At 36.5% G+C, this 21256-nt stretch overlaps 2 protein-coding genes across 4 annotated transcripts in view; both read left to right on the forward strand.

The window, feature by feature from the left end:
• Positions 1-21256, forward strand: part of LOC310738067 (uncharacterized protein) — a gene marked incomplete at its 3' end in the record, with an annotated part of 255387 nt that overhangs the window by 27408 nt on the left and 206723 nt on the right. The window lies entirely within an intron of this gene.
• Positions 1111-19797, forward strand: LOC310738054 (adenylate kinase 9-like). 3 transcript variants are annotated; one of them, XM_083562928.1, is made up of 33 exons: positions 1111-1146; positions 1944-2086; positions 2825-2888; positions 2975-3027; positions 3129-3225; positions 3420-3532; positions 3713-3853; positions 4022-4129; positions 5135-5209; positions 5339-5440; positions 5533-5672; positions 5879-6195; positions 6507-6637; positions 7188-7338; positions 7770-7964; positions 8667-8770; positions 8852-9052; positions 9798-10055; positions 12220-12341; positions 12495-12714; positions 12807-12869; positions 12964-13170; positions 13290-13508; positions 14842-15055; positions 15191-15392; positions 15842-15988; positions 16176-16393; positions 16767-16963; positions 17801-17970; positions 18137-18235; positions 18323-18425; positions 18597-18711; positions 18843-19797. In XM_083562928.1, exons 2-33 carry the CDS (start codon positions 1967-1969, stop codon positions 19061-19063), a joined length of 4887 nt encoding a protein of 1628 aa, XP_083419054.1. In that variant the 5' UTR covers positions 1111-1146; positions 1944-1966; the 3' UTR covers positions 19064-19797. The 3 variants fall into 3 exon arrangements, with proteins under 3 accessions (XP_083419054.1, XP_083419056.1, XP_083419055.1); XM_083562930.1 differs by having other exon boundaries at positions 12979-13170; XM_083562929.1 differs by lacking the exon at positions 1111-1146 and having other exon boundaries at positions 1937-2086.

Consider the following 21256-nt stretch of genomic DNA (forward strand, 5'->3'; position numbering starts at 1 on the left):
GCCCGCAGGATCGTTTAACATCAACATGTTTACCATCTTTGTTTTTTTTAGTAAGAGTAAGTCAAGATTAACAAAAATTTACAAGACAAAAGGTTAACATCAAATTTCTGCATAAAAATATGTGGTGAGGAGAAGAATGTACAAGAACCGTGTTAGAAAAAAAATACAAGAATTTAATTGATTTAATCCGACAGCGCCGCCCTGGTGGAGCGCAAGGGAAATAGCTGTTCCACCATAGCTTTGGAGATCAGTTAGCTGTTATGTGAAACGAAAATTCATGACAAGAGCAATTCAGTGCAAAATATAAGTGACACAAAGACCAGGGGATTGTGATCTAAAATAATCAGAATGAAATAAATAAATCAGACACCAGGCTCCACGCTCGCGACCTAACGGCCTGCGCAGCAATAAAATCAGAAGCAAAACATCATCAGTGTCCATAAACCAAACAGCAGTGAAGTCACATTAACTCTTCAGCTGGGCATCGGCTAACAGCATAGAATGTTCCATCTCATTACAGTGAAAAACATCAAGGTGCAGATGTATGTCTACTCACAGGTATATCACCAGATCCGCTAGAATTCTACTAATGACAACCGGCATGACACAGGACACGCCAGGAACTTCCCATATCACCACTCGTCAAAACAAGAGTCTTTAAGGGTCTTTAAATAAAACGAGATAAAAGCACTTACCCTGCTAAATAAACATATCATCGCATATACACATAATATTACGGAAAAACAAAGGGGGAAAGAAACAAATCATAAATGTTTATTTCCATTTCCTAGAGACATTTCCAAAATACACATAATCTGACAAGCATAGCAGGTTATTACTTTGCAAAGAATTTCTCCTTAAAATGTTACAGATTTTTTTTTATCTTGTTGTTGTTAATGAACACTTAAGACTTTTTTTGACTCCATCTCTGTTAAGAATAATTCACATTTAGGTATACAATTTGCAAATGTATACCTAAATGTGAATTAGCCTTGTGAAATGTAAATGTGAAAACTCTTGCCTTGGACAAAATGGCGGACACATTGACGCGTCTTCTGTATGCGCATGCGCTTTAAGTGGGGAGAGTTGCCATGGTGACATGTAAACGGAGAGGCTGCAGGTTGAAAGACGCTGCGCAAACTGAAGGTAAGAAAATTGGCTAATTTTTTAACAGAGTCGACAAACTGAAATAAAACAGCACCAGAAGTCAGGTACTGAGTCTCCGAGTCTCTCGGATGAGCTACATTTACATGGATGAGTAGATAATTAGCTTCTCATACAGCTGCAGTGAGAGTGATGGTCAGGTTTGATGTTCGGCTATTACCTCTGACACCGATATCTCTGAATACCTAAGTTGGTGGTAAAAACCAATATATCACTGTTTTATCATTTGATTTATTCATGGTTCAATGTCTATGCCCTGTTCACAAGACTCTAATATGGGAACCACCACAAGTCCTGACCATCTATTCTTCTGACACATTTATAAATTTTGATAAATGACATCTTGAAGGCTTAAAAGCTGGTGCATTGTGCTCACTAATGTTATAGATATGTTGATATTAATCACTTGCTGTGAATATACTGATTTGTAAAAGATGATAGAAAACACTTAATGATGCAAAAGGTTACAAAGGTAAAACACAGCATTAGGTGAGGACAGGACAGATGAGGTGAGGACATGTTAGATGATGTTAGATGAGGTGAGGGCATGGTAGAAGTGTAAGAAATGATGTGAGGTTAGATGAGGTAAGGACAGGGAAAGACAGTTAAGGTGAGGACACAATACCATTTGTTTTAAGTATAAACAGTAAATCTCCTGATGTGTGCTGTATTTTCAGTGACAGCTTTTATTTGACTCCAGCACCTTTTTTACTGTATTTTTTTTATTTCATTGCATTTGATTTCCTCTCTCAACATATGCAGTATTATTTGCTCAGCAGATAACTGAGCGTTTGATTTGATCATGGAGTCTCATGGTGATAGTACGTGTGCCGATCCCTTGTCTGACTGTCTGATAGAGGATGAAGTTGAGAACGAATTTCTGTGCTCCAAGCCTACTTGCTTCATTATCCTGGGGAAACCGGTGAGTTGAAACCTTCTGTATGATTAATACATACCTCAAGAGACACTTGTATTGTATTGTAATTGTAACAGTACAATAATTATAAAATCAAATCAAATCAAATTTTATTTGTCACATACACATACATACAGGGTACGACATGCAGTGAAATGCTTAAATTGTATGTTTGCTGTACACTATATGACTGAAATAAGATAAGACTTTATTGTCACTCTGCTTTAGTGCAAACAATGTTAATAGAATGATGTTTCCTGGTTTTTTTAATTAATTTTTTTTTTTTTATACAACAACATAAAAAACATTTGTAATATAATGTATATGAACACCTGAAACACCTGTCCATCACACTAATATGATCTTCCCCAAAATTCAAAAAGTGAGAAGCACTTGTATGCAATTTTTGTTCATTGTAACTCAGAGGCCCAAACCCTGTTTTAGAACAACAATGCACATGTTTAGAAAACGATCATGGTGAAGACACGGTGTGTTGAGGCTGAAGTGAGCCGTCACCTCCTCAAAACCTCAGAATCCCTTTGGGATCAACTGGAACCAATGTAGCTGAATGAACAGTAATGAATCCATGACTATTTACCCAAAATCCAGTGGAAAACACACAGTGTATCATATATTTAAGTGTAGAAGAGAAAAAGTGTAATACTTACTCAGGCTGCACTTAAAAAAGATGCACTTGGATAAACTCGGACATGTGTTCTGATTTTTTTTTTTTTTTTTCTAAAGGGGATTGGGAAGTCTACCCTCGCCAGAAAATTCGCCAAAACCTGGGGTTGTGTCCTCATTGATGGTAATGTTTAGTCTCTCATTTTCTTTAGTCAACCAACCTGAGTTCTCTTCTGTTGTATATTCTCTAATAATAAATTTTTTCTGCAGACACAGAGTTGCTCGGCACTCACCTTCACGATGGTACAGAGCAAGCAAAAGAGGTGTGTACATGTTAGGTTTAATTTCTGTACATATTTGAAATCATGTCCCCAGAGGCACTTTATTTTACCATTGTGAATTGGATGTGATGTCTGGATTTTAGCTGTTAGCCATCCTGGCTGAAGGAAAGAACATTCCAGAGGAGAGGATTGTGACGTTAATTCTTGATAAGCTCAAATCACCCGAGCTGGAAAGCTATGGTAAGGTGACCTAAAGTAATTTCTTGTGGTAAAAGATTTGTATTCAAGAGATTACCAAAATATAACTGAATTGTATTAAATTAAATTGAAAGACAGTCGATTGTAAAGGATGTGCTTGCTACAAATTTTATAGCTTGTAAAAAGTTCTTCAGGTAGGCAGAAGCTCATGAGTGGTCCATGTTGTGCTTGAGCAGGCTATGTTCTGTCCTGCTTACCATCAATGTCTGAGGAATATCTGAAGATTCGTGAGCAAATAGATTTAGTGAAAAACCAAAAACTTCCACCAGACTTCATCATCAATATAAAGGTAAACTTTATCCTTCCATCACCTTGTTGGTCCACAATGAAATTGAGTAAACACCAAACGATTATAGAACAAAAGGTTCACCACAGGTCACTTTGCTGAACCCTGTATAGCAGTGCAACCATGCGGTTTGTGGCTGTTTGAATAGTTTACATGAGTACTGCTTGTTCTCTTCGGATGCAGTGTGGAGACATTGACCTGATCAACCGACTTGCATGCCAGAAGCAGCACTATAACACAGAGCAGTGGAACAAGGTGTTATCCGAGAGAGATGCAGAAGAAAAAAGTGAGGACGATGACAAAGAGGAGGAAGACGAGCAGGAGGTGAAAAAAGCTGATGTGCATATGAAAGAATGAATGCGAAAATTAAATGGTTGCAAGTTTTGGCAATTGTGCTCAACAGTTATAATACAGGATAGGCACGGTCATGCTTAGTAGTTCGCTTTCTGAGTGTGTGTGTGTGTGTGTGTGTGTGTGTGTGTGTTTGTGCAGAGGGATATGCATGCTCCAGGTCACTTGGTGAGGGTAAAAGAAACGTACCCAGAGGAGGCCCATCGCAGGATTCACCTTTACACCCAAAACATGCTCATGCCTTTGGAGGTGGGAAAATCTTTACTTAATATATTCATTGTCTATTCAGATATAGTGAACTTATATACAGTGTATATTAGGGTTGTGTATCTCCATAACAGAGGCCAATTTGCATCTCGAAGCATAGCCAATGATACGATACGTTTAAGATAAATTTGAAGCAGCTACCGATGCGATACGATTCGATTCACCCCTATTACAATGCAGTGTGATCCGATTACGATTCTATTCTCTGCAATACAACGCAAAGGAAAGAAATCTGATGCTCTGTGATTCAATACTGTACAGGTAGTTCACTTTTATGGTTCAGACAGACATCAAATCACCAATTTACTTAAGTGCCTTCTGACTTCGAACTCATGGCCCTTTCACACACAGGTTTTTGTAATGCAAAAAGAAAAAATATGAAATAAAACCAGAAGTTCTTTTCCTGTTGTGTCTCCAGGAAGACACAGCTCTACCTAACACAGCCATGTTAATCTGTATTCTATGTGACTCTCAAGACACGCCTCGTTCACAGTAGTGTTGTGAAACGTTATATTCTTGTACCGGCAGTGGTGCTGAGAGAACGCGCTCGAGTAACAGTTCAGCGAGAAGAAATCCATCTACATATCAAATATTGATCACAAATTATTTTCAAATAAATAGAGAAATAAATCTGGTTTTACTGATGCAAATTATGTTAAAAGCCATGCATTTTTTCAATTGATGCATCACATCTTTAAGTTTTTTTACACAACTTCATACAAGAATTCCTAAACTAATTACTGGTACTTAACAGAATGATCAGCACCCTACATGAAAATACTAATAAAATAGAATAATACAATCCGAATGTCCTAATTTCAAACTAATTTAGAAAAATTACCACGTCTAGTACCATGTCATTTCCACCATACAATGTTTCAATCAGGATTTCATTCAAGTGCATTTCTTAATATATTTATTTTTACAATGAATATTTGTTAAAGTGCAGCCTTAAAGTGGTTTTTATTTCTGTTGTTGTGTGTGTAGGACTTCATGGCAGCTCATGACCCACGGTTTTTAATTGAGCTGGATGGAAACAAGAATCCAGAAGAGCTTTTGAGGGTGAGTGACCACTGTCTTATGAATATAATCTACTCTACACTGATTCAGCTGTTGGTAAAATTGAAATGAAATATGAAGCATTTTTCTGCATTTGTGTGTGTGTGTGTGTGTGTGTGTGTGTGTGTTCAGTGTCTAGTAGCCCGCCTAGACTTCATGGCTGTGAGAAGATCAGCAGCTCCTATGCGATTGGTAAGCCCAGATGAGGAGGAACTGCCAAAGGAGATGGACACTGTAAGATGAAAATCTAATGCACCTTCTGATTACAATTACAAGCCCTGCTGCTTGCGCTGCTTTACGTATATTTCTTGTCTCACCCTATGTAGGAAGAGTTGTTGGAGATCCTGTCCTCCAGCAAGACCATAGCACCAGGCTATTACTGGCAAAGGAGTCGATGGAGCTGCACTTGCCCTGTTGCTCTTAAAGAAGGCAAAATAATCAAGGGCAAACCGATATATTCTGTCAGGTCAGTGGACCAGAAACGAACAGTATTAGTGGTGCAAATACTAATATTAACATTACTTGATGAGAACAATCAGTGTGGCTATAAAACCCAAATGAGTCTTTAGGTTTCTTCATCTCTGCGTGGGAAATCGGTGCTTAATGTTGGGAATAGATATGTTTTTCCATTTACCATTGTGTTTTCTTTTTGTCGTTTCTCTGTTCCACTAGTTACCTAAATAAATTTTACCTGCTGTCCTCTAATGAGGCTCTGCAGAAGTTCATGGTGAAGCCAAGATGGTACCTGGTTCCACCCATGCCACGTCCACCCTGCAGAGTGTCTGTGATCGGGCCACCACAGTCTGGAAAGAGCACTCTGAGTGCACTTTTGGCTGAGCATTATGGTGCCGTTGTGATAGACATGAAGATGCTGATGGATGAAGGCTTGGACAAAATGAGGCAAGAACAGCTGGAGAAAACGCATCAGGATGCAGTGATTTCAGCCCTGGAAAAAGTCAAGGCGAGGATGATGAGCGAGGATGAGTCTGGTGAGAGTGGACTTAGAAACTTCACGTTCTAGAAATTCAATCATTTCCCCAAATATTTAGGGGAGGTCAGATGTAACAAAATGTAACTTAATGAATTAATAGTTCAACAATGAAATTTCAGAAGTAGTGACGAACATTGTAAGTAGTTAAGAATGTAATAGAGTGCTATTAACAAAAACTGTGGCTTCACCCTGTGAGTTTGTTGCACAGGGTTACAGACAGACATACGGATTAACTGTTGTGACTTTTATTATTTTCACCTGCAACACAATGATATGTGAAACATATTGTTGCCATGTGTGTCACTGTAGAAATGGAGGTAAAGGAGGATCACCCGGAAGTTCAAGCTCTAGTAGAAGAAGCCATGAAAAAAGCAGAATTGATGTCAATAGAACCAACAGATGAAGTGTATGCAGATGTCTTAAAAAAACGGATCTCAGAGGTAGTGTAACTGTGCTTACATTAAAATAACGTGTTATTATTAGAGGTTGACTGATTAATGGGTACTGATATTGGGAAGTGGTAGCTCAGTGGTTTAGGTATTGGACTTTGAATCGGAAGGTCCTGGGTTCAAATTAAAGCACCACCAAGCTGCTACTGCAGGGCTTTTTCTGGGTTGCGTTATACATTACGAGGGCGGCCTCTAGAGGCGAATCACTAACACTGACAGGTCTTTTTTAAATTCATTTTAGATGTTTTTATTTATTTGGAGTGTTTCTTTTTGTTTAATTTTGAATGCACATCTTCTATTTTCCTCAATATTCATTTTTATAATGAATATTTAAATTGTTATTTAATTTAGCACTTTTTTAAGATTCAGTACTAATGGCTGATTAATCGGCTATTGCCAAGTACGATCCAACCCAGCTATCGGTATCATTGAAATCAGTATCGGTCAGCCTCTAGTAAATATAGTATGATAACTTTTTATTATTGCATTTAGTCATCCTGACTGTGAATAGTGACTGATATAATCAACCGTGGATTGTTAGATTCAGGCAGAAGATGCTGATGCCGAGTTTAAAAGGGGCTGGGTGCTGGACAACTTTCCTACCACCGAAACTCAGCTGACATTTATCCAGGAACAGCATCCTGACCTCACTCCTGATATGGTGTTCTGCCTCATAGACAGTGCGGCGGAAGGTGAAGTTGATTGTGATTTTATCCGACACACACATTTGTGCAGAGTTCGATTGCTTGTTTTAGTAATGTGTGGTCTTATTAATTGCATCTACCTTCAAGCATTCTTAATCTGTCATTCAGACCATGTGTTTTACAGCACAAATACTGTAGGTACAGATGCTCTACCCGAGTGTCTTTGTTTCACATCAATCTGTATAAAATTATTCTAAGTGCAATACATATATGGTTGTTTAGATTAGATCAGCTTTCACCGTAGATGGCCTAAGGATTTTAATTCAGTAGAAATGAATAGGTATTTAATGTCGAAATTGGATTATATCTTTACATTTTTTATCCAGACAATAAATATTACAGTATGTTTTGGGGTGAAAATAGAAATGAGTAATAGAGTTCATGTCTGCTTAATTAATTGAGTTTGTGTGTTTTTGTAGGGTCAAATTTGCCTAGTACTTGGGAACAGGGCAAAACGTCAGGCCCAGAGATGGAAATGTACAAGCTGCAGCTAAGGAAGTTTATGCAGGAATGGAATAGCATGGAGTCCACCATTGCTGTCTGCTATGCTACACTGGATATCGCCAACCAAAAGCCAAACGTCCTGCTCCAGAACATGATTGAACAAATGGAGAGTATGTCAAAATATCCCTTTTTTAATTTTGAACTCAGCAACATTGAAAGCTGGTTTACACCAGAAATATTAAGGATTTCTCCACACGCCTCTTAAATGTAGCACTTATGCATCTGTTTTACCAAACATTTCAATGCACATCAACGTTATATACAATGAGCCTACATTGCGCTAGCCTTTTTTTGATAGATTCATGTTTCCTTTTTTAACCTTTACTTATATCAATAATAGAAACACATTAAAATCACACTGTCTATATAGATTAGATTAGATTAGATTAGATTAGAATTAACTTTATTGTCATTACACATGTACAAGTACAAGGCAATGAAATGCAGTTTGGGTCTAACCAGAGTGCAATAACAGCAAGTGCAGGATATATAGTTTTTACATGAATTTACATAGTTAAATAAAATGAAATATAGACTATAAACAGTAATTTAAAGATGTATATGTACTATAAATGTAGTATACAGATGAATATATGTACTAAAAACATAATATACAGACTAATATATATATATATATATATATGTGTGAGGTGTGGGGAAGTGTGGAGAAGTGTGAGGTGTGGGGGGAAATGTGGTAGTGTAACAGTTCATTCAGTAGATTTCATTTATTTCCTGGGAGTTTTTGCATGTCACAGAATGTATATTTTGTTAAAATGATTAATGGCACTTTCTTTTTTGATTTTGTAACTTAGAACAATTTAAGAACAAAGCCCACTATATGTCCAGCATTGATCAGGATAAAGAGGAGGAAGAGGAGGAGGATGAGGATGCCCATGAGGAGGAAGATGAAGCAGAGGTTGGTGCATAAGCTTAAACTAAAGTTCATAGGTGTAATGTTTTCGTATATCACTTACAATCTACTTGCATCCATCCCTAGGAAAAGAGCAGTAACTGGAAGCTTGGGGATTCTAATAAGTATTGCCCGGTGGTGCTGAAGGAGAGCGGCACTTTGGTTCCCTGCACGAGTGGCATTGCTGCAAAATACAGGGAAAAGGTGTACTTCCTTTCTAGTAGAAAAGCATGGGAGAAGTTCATGCAGAAGCCAGAGTTTTATGTCGCAACTACTCAACTACTCAAGGTCGGAGATCATCAAATAATTTAAATATCAATAAATGTTAAAAATGTTTTTTATTGATCTGTAAAAAAAATTGTGATTATAAAATGCTGTCTTAACCAGTGTGAGGCAAAGTACATTTCAATTTTAAATATTTTCCAATGTATTACAAGGATTATTTTAAAAGAATATAATAAAGGTCGACTGATGGTGGATTTTACCGATACAAAGAACTAGGTTCAATCGTACCTGCCGATACCTGATTAATCAATTGATAGTTGAATGGATACTGGATAAAAAAACAAACAAACATAACCCTCCTGAATAGTGAAATAATACTGAACTTTATTACAAACATAAAAATATACAGGCTAAATCATGAAAATGTGCTAAAGGAAATAAATATATATATATATATATATATATATATATATATTATAAATGCATACATTTAATACATTTAATTATATAATTAATACATTATAAATAATAAATATAATATAGCGCTCTCTATGCAGCGAACAGTCTCACGTGTAAAAACAATCAGCACATGGGGTCAATGATTTGCCTCTAAAGGCCACTTTTATAATGACAGCTGACTGAAAGCTGAAGTATGGATTTTGGAAACCGATTAATTGGTCAACCTCTAGAACATATCTTGGAGTTTTAAAGAAATCTATAAAATGTAATCCTTCCATCATATTTTTTTATTGCATAAGTATTCTTGCATAACCTAAATAAACACCTCATATTTTCATCATATCTAAAGCCTCCTGCCCTGCGTTTGTTCCTGCTGGGAGTACGTGGCTCAGGAAAAACCACTCATGGCCGATGGCTGGCGCAGCAGTTGGGTCTCTTTCATATCCAGTTCCGCGAGCTGCTGCAAGAGCTGATCCTGCCCCAGACTCATACCCGCGTGCCCTATGCTGATGAGGTTGAGCCACCTGAAGAGCCATCTGAAGAGCTGCAAAGTTTGCTGCAGGAACATCCCCAGTCCACAGCTTCTCCTGTCGAGCCAGAGGATGAGGTGAGCTGAAAGGAAATTCTATTTAATAATGAAGACCATACAAAAGTAGGTATGGAGAAGATTCTATAGATGATTGAAAGTATGAATATCAGGCTGCCACTTAACACCAGAAACACTCCTTCTGGGTCCTTCACAATACACAAATATGACAACTGTTTTCTAAGCTAATGTTTGAACTAAACAATGCTTAAATTAGCTACTATACCTTTGGACTTATTTCTCTTTTCATATGTATTTTACTTTTTATTTTACGATCATGATGGCCAAATGCTTTTTGTTTCATTTGAGCACTAAACACTCCTCCAAAAAAGTAAATGATAAGATTTTTTGAATTGGGGCTTCTTCCATGAACAAGAGTTTATGTTGATGTAGGACTTTTTTATGGTAGATGGTACATATTTATATATCAGTTCTTTCGTTCTTGTCTTGAGGTTTAGTCAACTTTTTTCATTTGTTTGTAGTAGTGGTGTAAAGGTACACAAAACACATTTTACTATATTGATTAAATTGAGTAATTGATTAAATTGTCACAAATTAAATTATTAATATGATTATGATAATTAAATACAAATAAATAAATAGAAAATTTAAATTTGGTAAATACAGTGTATATAAGTGTGTGTGTGTGTGTGTGTGTGTGTGTGTGTGTGTTTAACTTAACTGCTCTACTTATTTGAGCATACTTTAGCAAATGTCTGCATTTAAGAAACAAGAGAGTTATTTATTTATTCATTCAATTTATTTATTTATAATATTAATAATGCTCCCTTCCATCATTCGTTCATACAAATCGAGTAGCCACAGTGACACTGCACTCAAAGTGTGAGGCTTAGACTTAACAAACTTGTGGTCAATCAATTAATCAACCAAATAATGTTCATGAGGGAACCCAGATTTCAACTATGTCCCAAAACAAGGATTGGCGTAAAACAAGGATTTTATTGGGTACACATGCGCACCGCACTGAAAGTCGTGTTGCCAAATGGTTCGTTACAAATACGTGTACCGATACACCGCTAGTTTGTAGAGATGCTGATGATGTCCAGAATTCTTTGTCATATGGACAATTTGGTTATGCAGAATAAAAGGCTTGACCAGTACACAACATTACCTCAGTGTCTCACAGAGGGCTATGCAACTGAAGCATTGATATATTAAACATTTTTAAAAACGCATACCTTGAAGAAATCTAGTGAAGTAATAGTAATGAAGTAAATGTGTTGTGTGTTAGTGTGGATTATCTTTGCATAACATTTGTATAATGCAAATGTAATTGTGTACCACTGTGATTGGCTCACAATTTCACACAAAATCTCTTTGCTGGAATTATATAATCAATTATTTCATATTACTATAAGATGGTATCAAAACTTTCAAGGCAAGTTTACAAGAAAGTTCTTTATTTATCTACATGTGTTCTGGAAGTCTTCTTTTCAAAGTGTGTCAAGCACCTTCTGCGATTTGTGCCGGCTCTCTTCAACAATGTCAAAACGGCAAACTTTGAGCCAGATCTTCATCTTAGGGAAGAGGGTAAAGTCCGCAGGAGCCAAATCTTGCTAGTAGGGTGGGTGTGGAAGTGAGATCATGTGAATTGTTCTCCGATGATCATCATGCACAAATTGCCGAATGGTTTTGACATTTTCAGTGGTTCAGCCTGTTAAAGGTCTTCTTGATCTCTTGCCGTCTTCCAGTGATGTTATTCGGCTCTGGAAGTGTGCAAACTTGGCAGATTTTCATAGTTTCACGCAGAATTGCACATTTGCTCTTTGTTCCAACTTGCTGTCCATGATTGAATCGCAGACGTAAAACACACGGTCGGAATAGCACCAGTTAGCACCATTAGTCTTAACTTTTCAATACCACCTCGTATATGATTGTGTACCATTGTGATTGGAGTACAATTTTACACTAAATTTCTCTATCGATACAAAGGATTAACATTGTGCATGTAATAATTTGTTTTGCTTGAATTGTCCTTTTTTGCTAAAATTATATGATTAATGTTTTATGTTTCATATAACGATTTGTTGATTTATACAAATCACCCTGAAATCTATTTAGATCTATTAAGAACAATGGATTGGTTGTAGTATTTTGAATTTATTGTGCATTTTGTGTACGAAGACCAGAGGCTCATTGTTTTTGTGCATGTCCTGTTCTGTAGGAGACTTCAGCCTTGACAAATGAAGAACAACTCATAAAGTCTTATTTGTCGGATGGACAGCCTTTGCCACACAATATCTTAGAGAAGGTTCTGCTGCAGTTCTGGCATCAAGAGCCATACAAGTAAAGTTTTTCCATGCAATGTTCAAATTCAAAATATTTGTATGTTCTTATATATATATATATATATATATATATATATATATATATATATATATATATATATATATATATATATATATATATATATTCACTGCCTTTCTATGGTTCTCGTAGGTCAACAGGCTTTATTCTTGAGGGTTTTCCTCAGAATTCAGAGGAGGTGTCCTTTCTAGTGGAGCACAACTTATACCCAGATACTACCTTAAATATGTCTATAGACGTCTCAGAAGTGGTAAAGCGTCTGCTGCCCCCACGGCTAGAAAGATGGAGAGAGAGGTGTGCACGAAGAAGAGGGCAAATGGAGTTACTAAAACAGCTACGCAACCAAATTAGAGTGAGAAAGAAAACAATGAGATTCATCGCAATTATGTTTATCATTAAGGACAGTTATTATCATTGTGTTAATGATTTTTTTTTCATAATTAGGAGGAGGCCGTTGCCAAAAGAAGAGCTGAACTTTTACCGGAATATACACCCGAGACACCCAGTGTAAGTCATGACTGTAGTTCTCATAGCTAACACTGTAGTGCACTGGGATACAACCTCAAAATGACCTTACTGTCCTTTCGTCCCCTATGATAAGAACTATGATGATCAGGAGGTGCAGGAAGAAGACGAAGAGCAACTGAACTGGGAGCAAGAACTGGAAGAAAGACTGCTGGAGGAGTTTCCCATGGAGGAGCTAGAGGACGGAGAGGAAGAAGAGCCCGAAGCCGATGCAACGGATCGGATAGGAACAGAGATCAGTGAGAGGTTTGAAAGGGATGACAGCAACCTCACAATTATAATGGTAAGCATTGTTTGGAAATGTAGTTTATTCATATGAATTGAAAAATTAAATCAGTAGAAAAGAATCTCTTTTTTTTTTGCCAAATACAAGTGTAGATGCAAGTAAACTTTTTTTCTCAGGAGCTTTTGAATGAAAACCGGATTCCTCACCTTATAATCAGTGCCGGCCGGAAGCCTTGCATTGTGCATGCCCAGCTACTAAAGCAAGTCAAGCCCTTGATGGAAAACAGGAAATCTCTATTTCACAGCTGTTATCCCATCAGCTATGCCATTGCTCGGAAACTCCTGCACTTCTCTTACAAGTTCTACAGTGCCTTTGGGTGTTGGGATCCTGTCCGGGTTTGTTATATAGTGTTAGAGTTTATGCTCTATTTTATTGAATTTTTTTTTTTTTTTGCCATCATCACTACAAAACCACAAGGTTTACATGTACAAAAAATGTAGTGTAGCCTAATACAGCTTTGTACCTTACAGTGATGGACGAAGTACACAAATCATGTACTTGAGTTAAATGTACTTAAGTATCCAAAGTACTATTATTTAATTTGGCTATAATGTTATTTTTAATGTCATTTTTTTGTCACAAGACTCCTACATTTACTTTGTTACTGTTCACCACTGGTAGCTCATGTTTTCAGTTGGGATTTCTATTTAAGTTACATGCTTTCTGCTTGAGCCAGTACTTGACTTCACAGGCTCTTGAACAAAAAACCTCTATCAAGGTTAAGCTTCATTTAAAATGTTTAGAATTGAACGTGTACTGAGTTGGTGACAATGTCAATATTTGTGTGACAAAACCTTTCTATTTATGTATATTTACTTTACATTGGTCGTTAAGCTATTTTTTTACAACACTCCTTTCAAATTGTTAAAACTAAAAACTTACTCCAAATTTTGTGATTGGAAGCATTCAAGATAAAGTAGAATATTATCTCGATTTACGCTTGTGAACACAAGAAACTCATCTCAAGCCAATTTAAGTCTAATGAAATAACTTAAAAGTTGGGATTCCTTATGTTCACATATTTCCTGCAGTGACATGTGGTGGAAAGATCAGACTGGTTTACACACTAATAATAATATTTTACAAGCCAGTCAATGCCGGTAAATTAATTAAACACTGGCTCAGCAAACTAGCTTTAGAAGAAGACCAGTTAGGATTTAAAGCAACAATGTTGATATTAGGGGCACTTTAAAACACGAATAATCCCAGGCGAGCTATACATTTTAGTATATGACATTTTTCAGCTTAATTATGCCACAGCTTGTAAAAGAGCATGTGATCCAAGAGCATGTAGGTTTTGCTTACAGTTAACTAGGACTTTAGTGAAAGAAAAGATGGGTAAAAATGCTAAAACTACAGTTGAAAGCTGCAAGTTATTCAGTGAAAGTGAGAGAATAAAAAAATGGTTTTTTTTGTTGCTTAATACTTTTTATCAACTGATAGGGAAATATAATGTAAATATGGAGATATACACCAATATAAGAGTTTTATAAATTAAAATGCTGAATAATGTACCTACATAATGATGTAATGGAATATTTAAGAATAAAATGCATTTATCCATGTCCTTCAAGATTACAGTATATATACCATACATCCAAAGCCAAAGTGAGTGAAAAAATAATGACTCTCTTTTTTTTTTTTTTTATTAAATGCTTGGATAAATAGTATGCAGCGGGAGATCTGATCCAGCATATGCAGGACCCCCTGAAGATAAGCTACCCAATCCTCTTCCACAACTTCATCTACTTTTTCGCCTCCAAGGAGACACGCAACACCTTCATGATGAACCCTATCAAATACCTCTGCCAGCCCAAACCCAACCCTTCTCTGCCCATCAAACTTGCCATCATCGGTAGTCCAAAATCTGGAAAAACCACAGGTCAGTGACCCTTGGTTTTTTAATAGATACAGACATATTCTTTATGAATATTGCTAATAATTGTATGCTACATTATAAGGAAAAATTTAAAACACAAACAAACCAAAGCTGTATTATTTTTGTTGTGTGGACTAGTTGCTTGCATGTTTGCTCGTGAATATGGACTGGCACACCTATCCATCAGTGATGTAATACAGACAGTGCTCAAAATCCAAGACAAGACAGAGCTCGCCACTAAGACGCTGAAGTACTTGATCCAAGGTTTGACTGTGCCCGATGAACTGGCAATTCAGTGCTTAGAGGTGGTCCTGTTGAATGTAGCCTGCAGCACACGAGGGTAATGAATCATTTCTTTTTTTTTTATTGTCCATTTGCACGTCTGATCACAGGGTATTGTTTCTGTAGAAACCAAACTTACAGAGCGGTCAATACCTAATGATACATGTTTTGTACTTTTTTTTACTTTCATGACTATTTCTAGTGGCTGGAAGGTTGTGATTTAAAATCCTAAACTTGAAGACTGTAATTTTTGGGCACTTCATCCAGATCTTCGGTTATTGCTCTGTTTTTATGATGTCTTTTTTTTAACAAAGCACAAAAAAAATTTACAATTTAATGACAGACCAAATACCCAGACGCGTTCCAATCCTTCGTTCCAATCCTTTACAACCCTAAAAATCTATATGAATATGACAGAAATCGAATTAGAATGTTAGAATTAAAATTAGATCTATGACTGTTCTTGTAATCGCATTTAAGAAAACACTTGTTTGATCATCAACCCAGGTATGTGCTGGATGGCTTTCCCATGACCCAAAGACAGGCCGAGCTGATGGCTGCTCGCCGCATTATTCCTTTTCGAGTGATCGAGCTGCAGCTGGGCACAGAGGAAATGCTTACAAGAGGCATAAAGGATAAGATGAAGTTGAACAGGTCTGAGTCCTTGTCATGTATTGAATAATGTGTAGTTGTATGTATTATATCTTCCACCGTGGACCTGAAAGATTGTACAAAAAAGAAATTGGTTATTATATCAATTATCAGTAAGTAAAGAAATCAATATATAAAAAAGGGATCTCTGTAAAGTGTAGCAATGCCGTCATACTCTTTCTTTTTACAGGCCAGACACAATGCATGAGGGCACTGAATTTCTGGACATCCGGATTTCATGTTTCAAGCGTGAGATCGAGGCTCTCAGGAAACACTTCCAGCAGCAATACCGAAACTGGGTTGCAGTTAATGCACACAAAAGCAGTTGGTGGGTATGGCATCAGGTCGTGAACGAAGTCCAGATTAGTGTGCGACACATTAACAACTACTTGAAAAGAATTCATAAAGGTGAGAGCTCAAGAAAAAAAAACTGTGGAACTCTGTTCTGTGTGCATACACACATATCCTGAATCCTAGTCAAAAATACCTGAGCATCTTGTGAGAGGTGGTAGCTTAGTGGCTAAGGCTTTGGGATTCGAAGGCTGCAAGTTAAAATCTCAGCCACACCAAGCTGCTGTTCCTGGGCCCTTGAGCAAGGCCCTTACATCCATAGCTGCTCATTTATATGAATGAGATAAATGTAAGTCGCTCTGGATAATGGCGTCTGCCAGACGGCATAAATGTAAATTAATAATTTCATTTTAAAGTTGTAAGCTGAGTTTTTACCACCTTATTTCCGTTTGGGATGAGATCAATATTAACTCTATAAATTTTCTCTTAGGCCAGGCGGCTAGCATTGAGCATCTGTGTATTACTCCAAGTGAGCTTCAGTCTCGGCTGGGCGAGTTTGGCCATTATTGTCCCGTGAGCCTGGCCCTCCATAAACACTTGGTTGACTGCAGCCATGACACTTACCTGGAGTTGGCAGCAGAGTTCAGGGGATGCTACTACAAAATGGCATTCAGAGAATGTCTTGAGGTAGGGGTCTAATCCAATCTCAAATATTGTGTTAGAGATCATTGTTTTATCTTTGTGATATGAACACTCTTCCAAAGTGTAGCATAATTTTAAAACTTTCCTACACCTGACCAAATCACTGCTACTGTCGTATTATGCGAAATTTAATCTTTGCAAGCTGAGTTGCAAATGTTGTAGATAATATAATATAAAGGAAAAAAGTCGTAACAGTAAGTGCGTTGTCAGGGTCTCTGTGGGGTCTTAAAAAGTCAAAAAAAAGTCTACAAATCAATAATCGAACTTTTACTTCTCAAAAAGTCTTAAATTTGCTGTTAAATTCTTTTAAACAGATCTTCATTTTCCGTTGTGATTTGTGACGCTACCTGTATTGCTCATTGAAACGCTTCCATGGCACTTTAGAATGTTTTTGTTTGTTTGTTTGTTTGTTTCTGTGATTGATTCTCTGATTGCTGTATTTAAAATATTAATAATACCACCATGCAACAGCCAATCAGCTTTCTGTTATCAGTGCAAATCTCTCTTGGATTGTACCACAGATGTAAAACAGCTTATTTTTCAGCTATTGGGAAGTGTGAGTTTAGCGATTCTTTCCTTGAATTTAAGGCTTGGTTGCCAACATATTTATGTGTAATGTATAAATGTAATTCTTAATGGTCTTGAAAAGTTGTTAGAAATATAAGATTTTCACTTGGTAAACTTGCAGAAACCATGGTTGTACAGCATTGTGTTGGCAAAACTGTTTGAAAACTGTTTTCACCTAGAAAACATCGGATTTTCAACATATACAATAGCATTTTATAAGTCTGTCATTTTTTCCCCATCTCTCCATTACAATAGAAATTTCTTGAGGCACCAGAGCAGTTTGTGGCACCAAATTGCCCTTATAATTTACCCCCTCCTGATCTTCTTCCTCGTAAGCTGAGTGCAGGCCAGGTGAAGAGCCACTTACCTCAGGAGGTGGAGCTGAAAGGTTTCTGTCCAGTCACTTACCTAGAAGGCCAGCAGAGGTATGAAACATTTCAGATATCATTTTGGAATTCTGAGCTTTTGTGATGAACAAAGTCAAAGTAAACTTGTGAAGTCAATCATTTTGAGAAAAGTCTTATAAATATAAATGTTTCCTGAAGGCAATCAAAATGCAATCTTTTTGCTACCTTTTTCCTTTATGTAAAGGTATGAGGCTCTGGTTCAAGGCAGTGTGAACTTTGCAGTAGAATACCAGAAGAAGGTCTACATTTTTGAGACGGAGGAGAAACAACATAAGTTTCTACGGTTGAGTAATGATACATGCTAGAAAGTTCAGAGTATCTCTTAGCTGCGGTAATTGACTAATTAGAATATTTTTGCACCTGTTCCCAGGTCCCCTGAGACCTATTGCAACCAGAACCTTCCTCATAAACTTCCACCAATGGGCAAGCCAATACAACTGACCTCATTGCCATTATTGGGCTATTTGGAACAGGTATGAAGAAAATAAATGTGGAAATGAAATTTTTTTACTAATTGTTCACAAAAATTCAGAACATGTTGCATATCAATATATTTTTTATAAACCTACAGTAAAAATATTTACATTTTATTGGAGGTTTTGTGGTTCTCAGACATGACTCATTGTGTTCATTCTCCATCTAAGGGAGCCGCCAGAGCCCTCATTAAAAGCTTGACAGCGTTGGGCAACCTCAAGCCAAAATTCCCTTACCTCAGTATTAGGAGATCTGCGATACGCTTCCTGGGCTTATATCTAAAAGGTAATGTTTCGTTTTTGATGTTTATTTGCTGAGGCATCAACACTTGTTTGACTAAATATGAGGTATTTTTTTGTTCTTTTAAACAAAGTAAAGCTTTATTGAATAAAATATTTTCCCCATCTATTACACAGCATATAACAGAACATCGATCAGTGATCAGAAGTACAAGAAGAAGCTGGTTCAGTATCAGGATGACTGTCAACTCATTTCCTATCTGAGCAACATTTTGACACAGAAGTTCAAACCCCCTCATGAGCTTCCCATAGATTTTAATACTAAGCTTCACAGGTTTCTTGCCTTGAAGGACTCCACTAAAACTGCTCCAGGGCTCATCCAGCTTGGAAGGAATTAATATGGCACATTAACTTAATACGGAGCAGAAACGCTCATTCAAGTTTAAGGCAAAAATGTAATCAATAGATTAAATAGAGCTCTGTGTTAAACTTTTGAATAAAAACAGAATGAATGGCAAATCTCACAAACCCCTATTTTATTCAAAATTAAACATAGAATATCAAATGTTAAAACTGAGGAAATTCCATTCCTCATGTAAAAACTATGGTAATATTGAATTTGATGACCGCTAAATGTTGAGGAAAAGACAGGGGCAACAAACATTTTACAGCTCATTGGGTCAAAAGGCAACAAGTAAGTAAACTAACTGAGTATAAAGACAGTATTTTAAAAAAACAGAGTCTCTCTGTAAAGATAAACAGAGTTTCACCAAACTGTGGACAACTGCATCTGCAAATTGTGGACAACAATTTCAGAAAAACTATTTTAGAATAATGTTCCTCAGTTTATGCAACGACTTTGAATAGCTTATCATTTACAGTACATGATATCATCAAAAGAATCTGAGCATCTGGATAAATCTCTGTGCACAAAGGACAAGGGCGAAAATCAATATTAGATGTCCATAAGATTAGTTTTTTATCCTGTTTTTTTTGTAATGAAAATGAGTGCATGTTCACAGAAGCACAATTTTGTCTGTAAACACAGTTCGCCATGTCATCCACAAATGCAGGTTAAAGCTTTATTATACAATCATACAAAGGAGAAGCCACATGTAAATATGACATAGAAACGCTGCTGCCTTTTCTAGATCAAGCTCATTTAAAATGGACAGAGAATATATATATATATATATATATATATATATATATATATATATATATATATATATATATTGTGAAGTATGCAAATGACACTGCTTTAGTGAGCCTTTTACATTATAGTGAGGAAAAGGACTATTTTCACTTAATTATGCAAAAAAAAATTTTTCCTTTTTATTCTATTGATCAGACATTATAAAGGGTTATTTATTTATTTATTTTTTTATTTATTTATTATTTATTCATTCAAGGTTTTGTTTGGAGGAAATCAGAGTTTAATGTTGAATACAGATTAGGCTGTGATTAAACCTGGTGCCTTTTGTGGATTTTACTGACTATAGCACAAAAATGATAAGTATTCATTTGTTCCACTTAGTCATTCAGTGTTTTAAACCATTTAAAGGGTTTTTTTAGTACTTTGCCAATTTTTATACATGATATAGTTATTTATTTTTGCTAATCTTAACTGTGGAAGTGTATCTTCACCAGATTTGAATGAGTTTTTACATATCCTCATGTACAGTTAACGGTGGTTTGTAAGTGGTTAAGATGTTTGATTTTTGCACCTCTAATCGAAAGGTCACTAGTTCAAATCTCAGCATGCCTAACCTGCTCGAGGTCCCTTGTATCAACTGCTTACTTTATTTATATCACTATTATATTGGCATCTGCCAAATTCAGTAAAGTGCCAGTAACTGTGACACCAATCATGATAAAGAAATAAATTGTGATATAATCCTTAGCATGAGGATTCTGTAATTTGATAGCAAAAGCTTTTTTTCATTAGCAGTCTCTTAATTTGTGTCCCTCTGTGTGCCTTTCATTCCAAAAAAAGATTAATTCATATTCGTTCAGTGACTCTTCACTAAACCAGATCACCAGTAGGTGGCGCCAATAGGGTTTCTTAAGATTAGGAGCACGTCGTTGTTTCATTTACTCGACGCATTCAATTAAAATGCTTTGGTGTTATATTTTAATGGTATTAAATTGTCCATTTTTTATTGTCCAATTCACAAATAGAAGATTTTCTGAAGTTAATAAAAAAATTGATGCATTTTGGTTAGTGCAGGCTAGTTTTGAGAAAGTGGTCATAAAAAAGAAAAACTGTACATGTATGAAGTAGATTTCACACATTTATGTGGGAAAAGGTGTACTCCAAAATAGCTCCACATGAACATAAGCTAGAGAAACTTGTATAACAACTGCCAGCAGGGTTGCGGAGGAATAACGACGAGGCGGCGCAGCCCAGAGCTTATGGCGTAGAGTCGTGGTGTCTGGACAAAGCATAGCTGGAGCTGAATTACAGTGGTGGCTTCTCACTGTCTTTATGTTAGGCAATGCCTATAAAAGGACATCAGGAAGAGAGTGATGTGGAGAACCTTTGGTCCCTGAATAATACTGGCTTGGGCTCTCTCAGTTTATGTGAAGAC

This window comes from Silurus aristotelis (assembly GCF_946808225.1).
Source record: "Silurus aristotelis genome assembly, chromosome: 15".
Lineage (NCBI taxonomy): Eukaryota > Metazoa > Chordata > Actinopteri > Siluriformes > Siluridae > Silurus > Silurus aristotelis.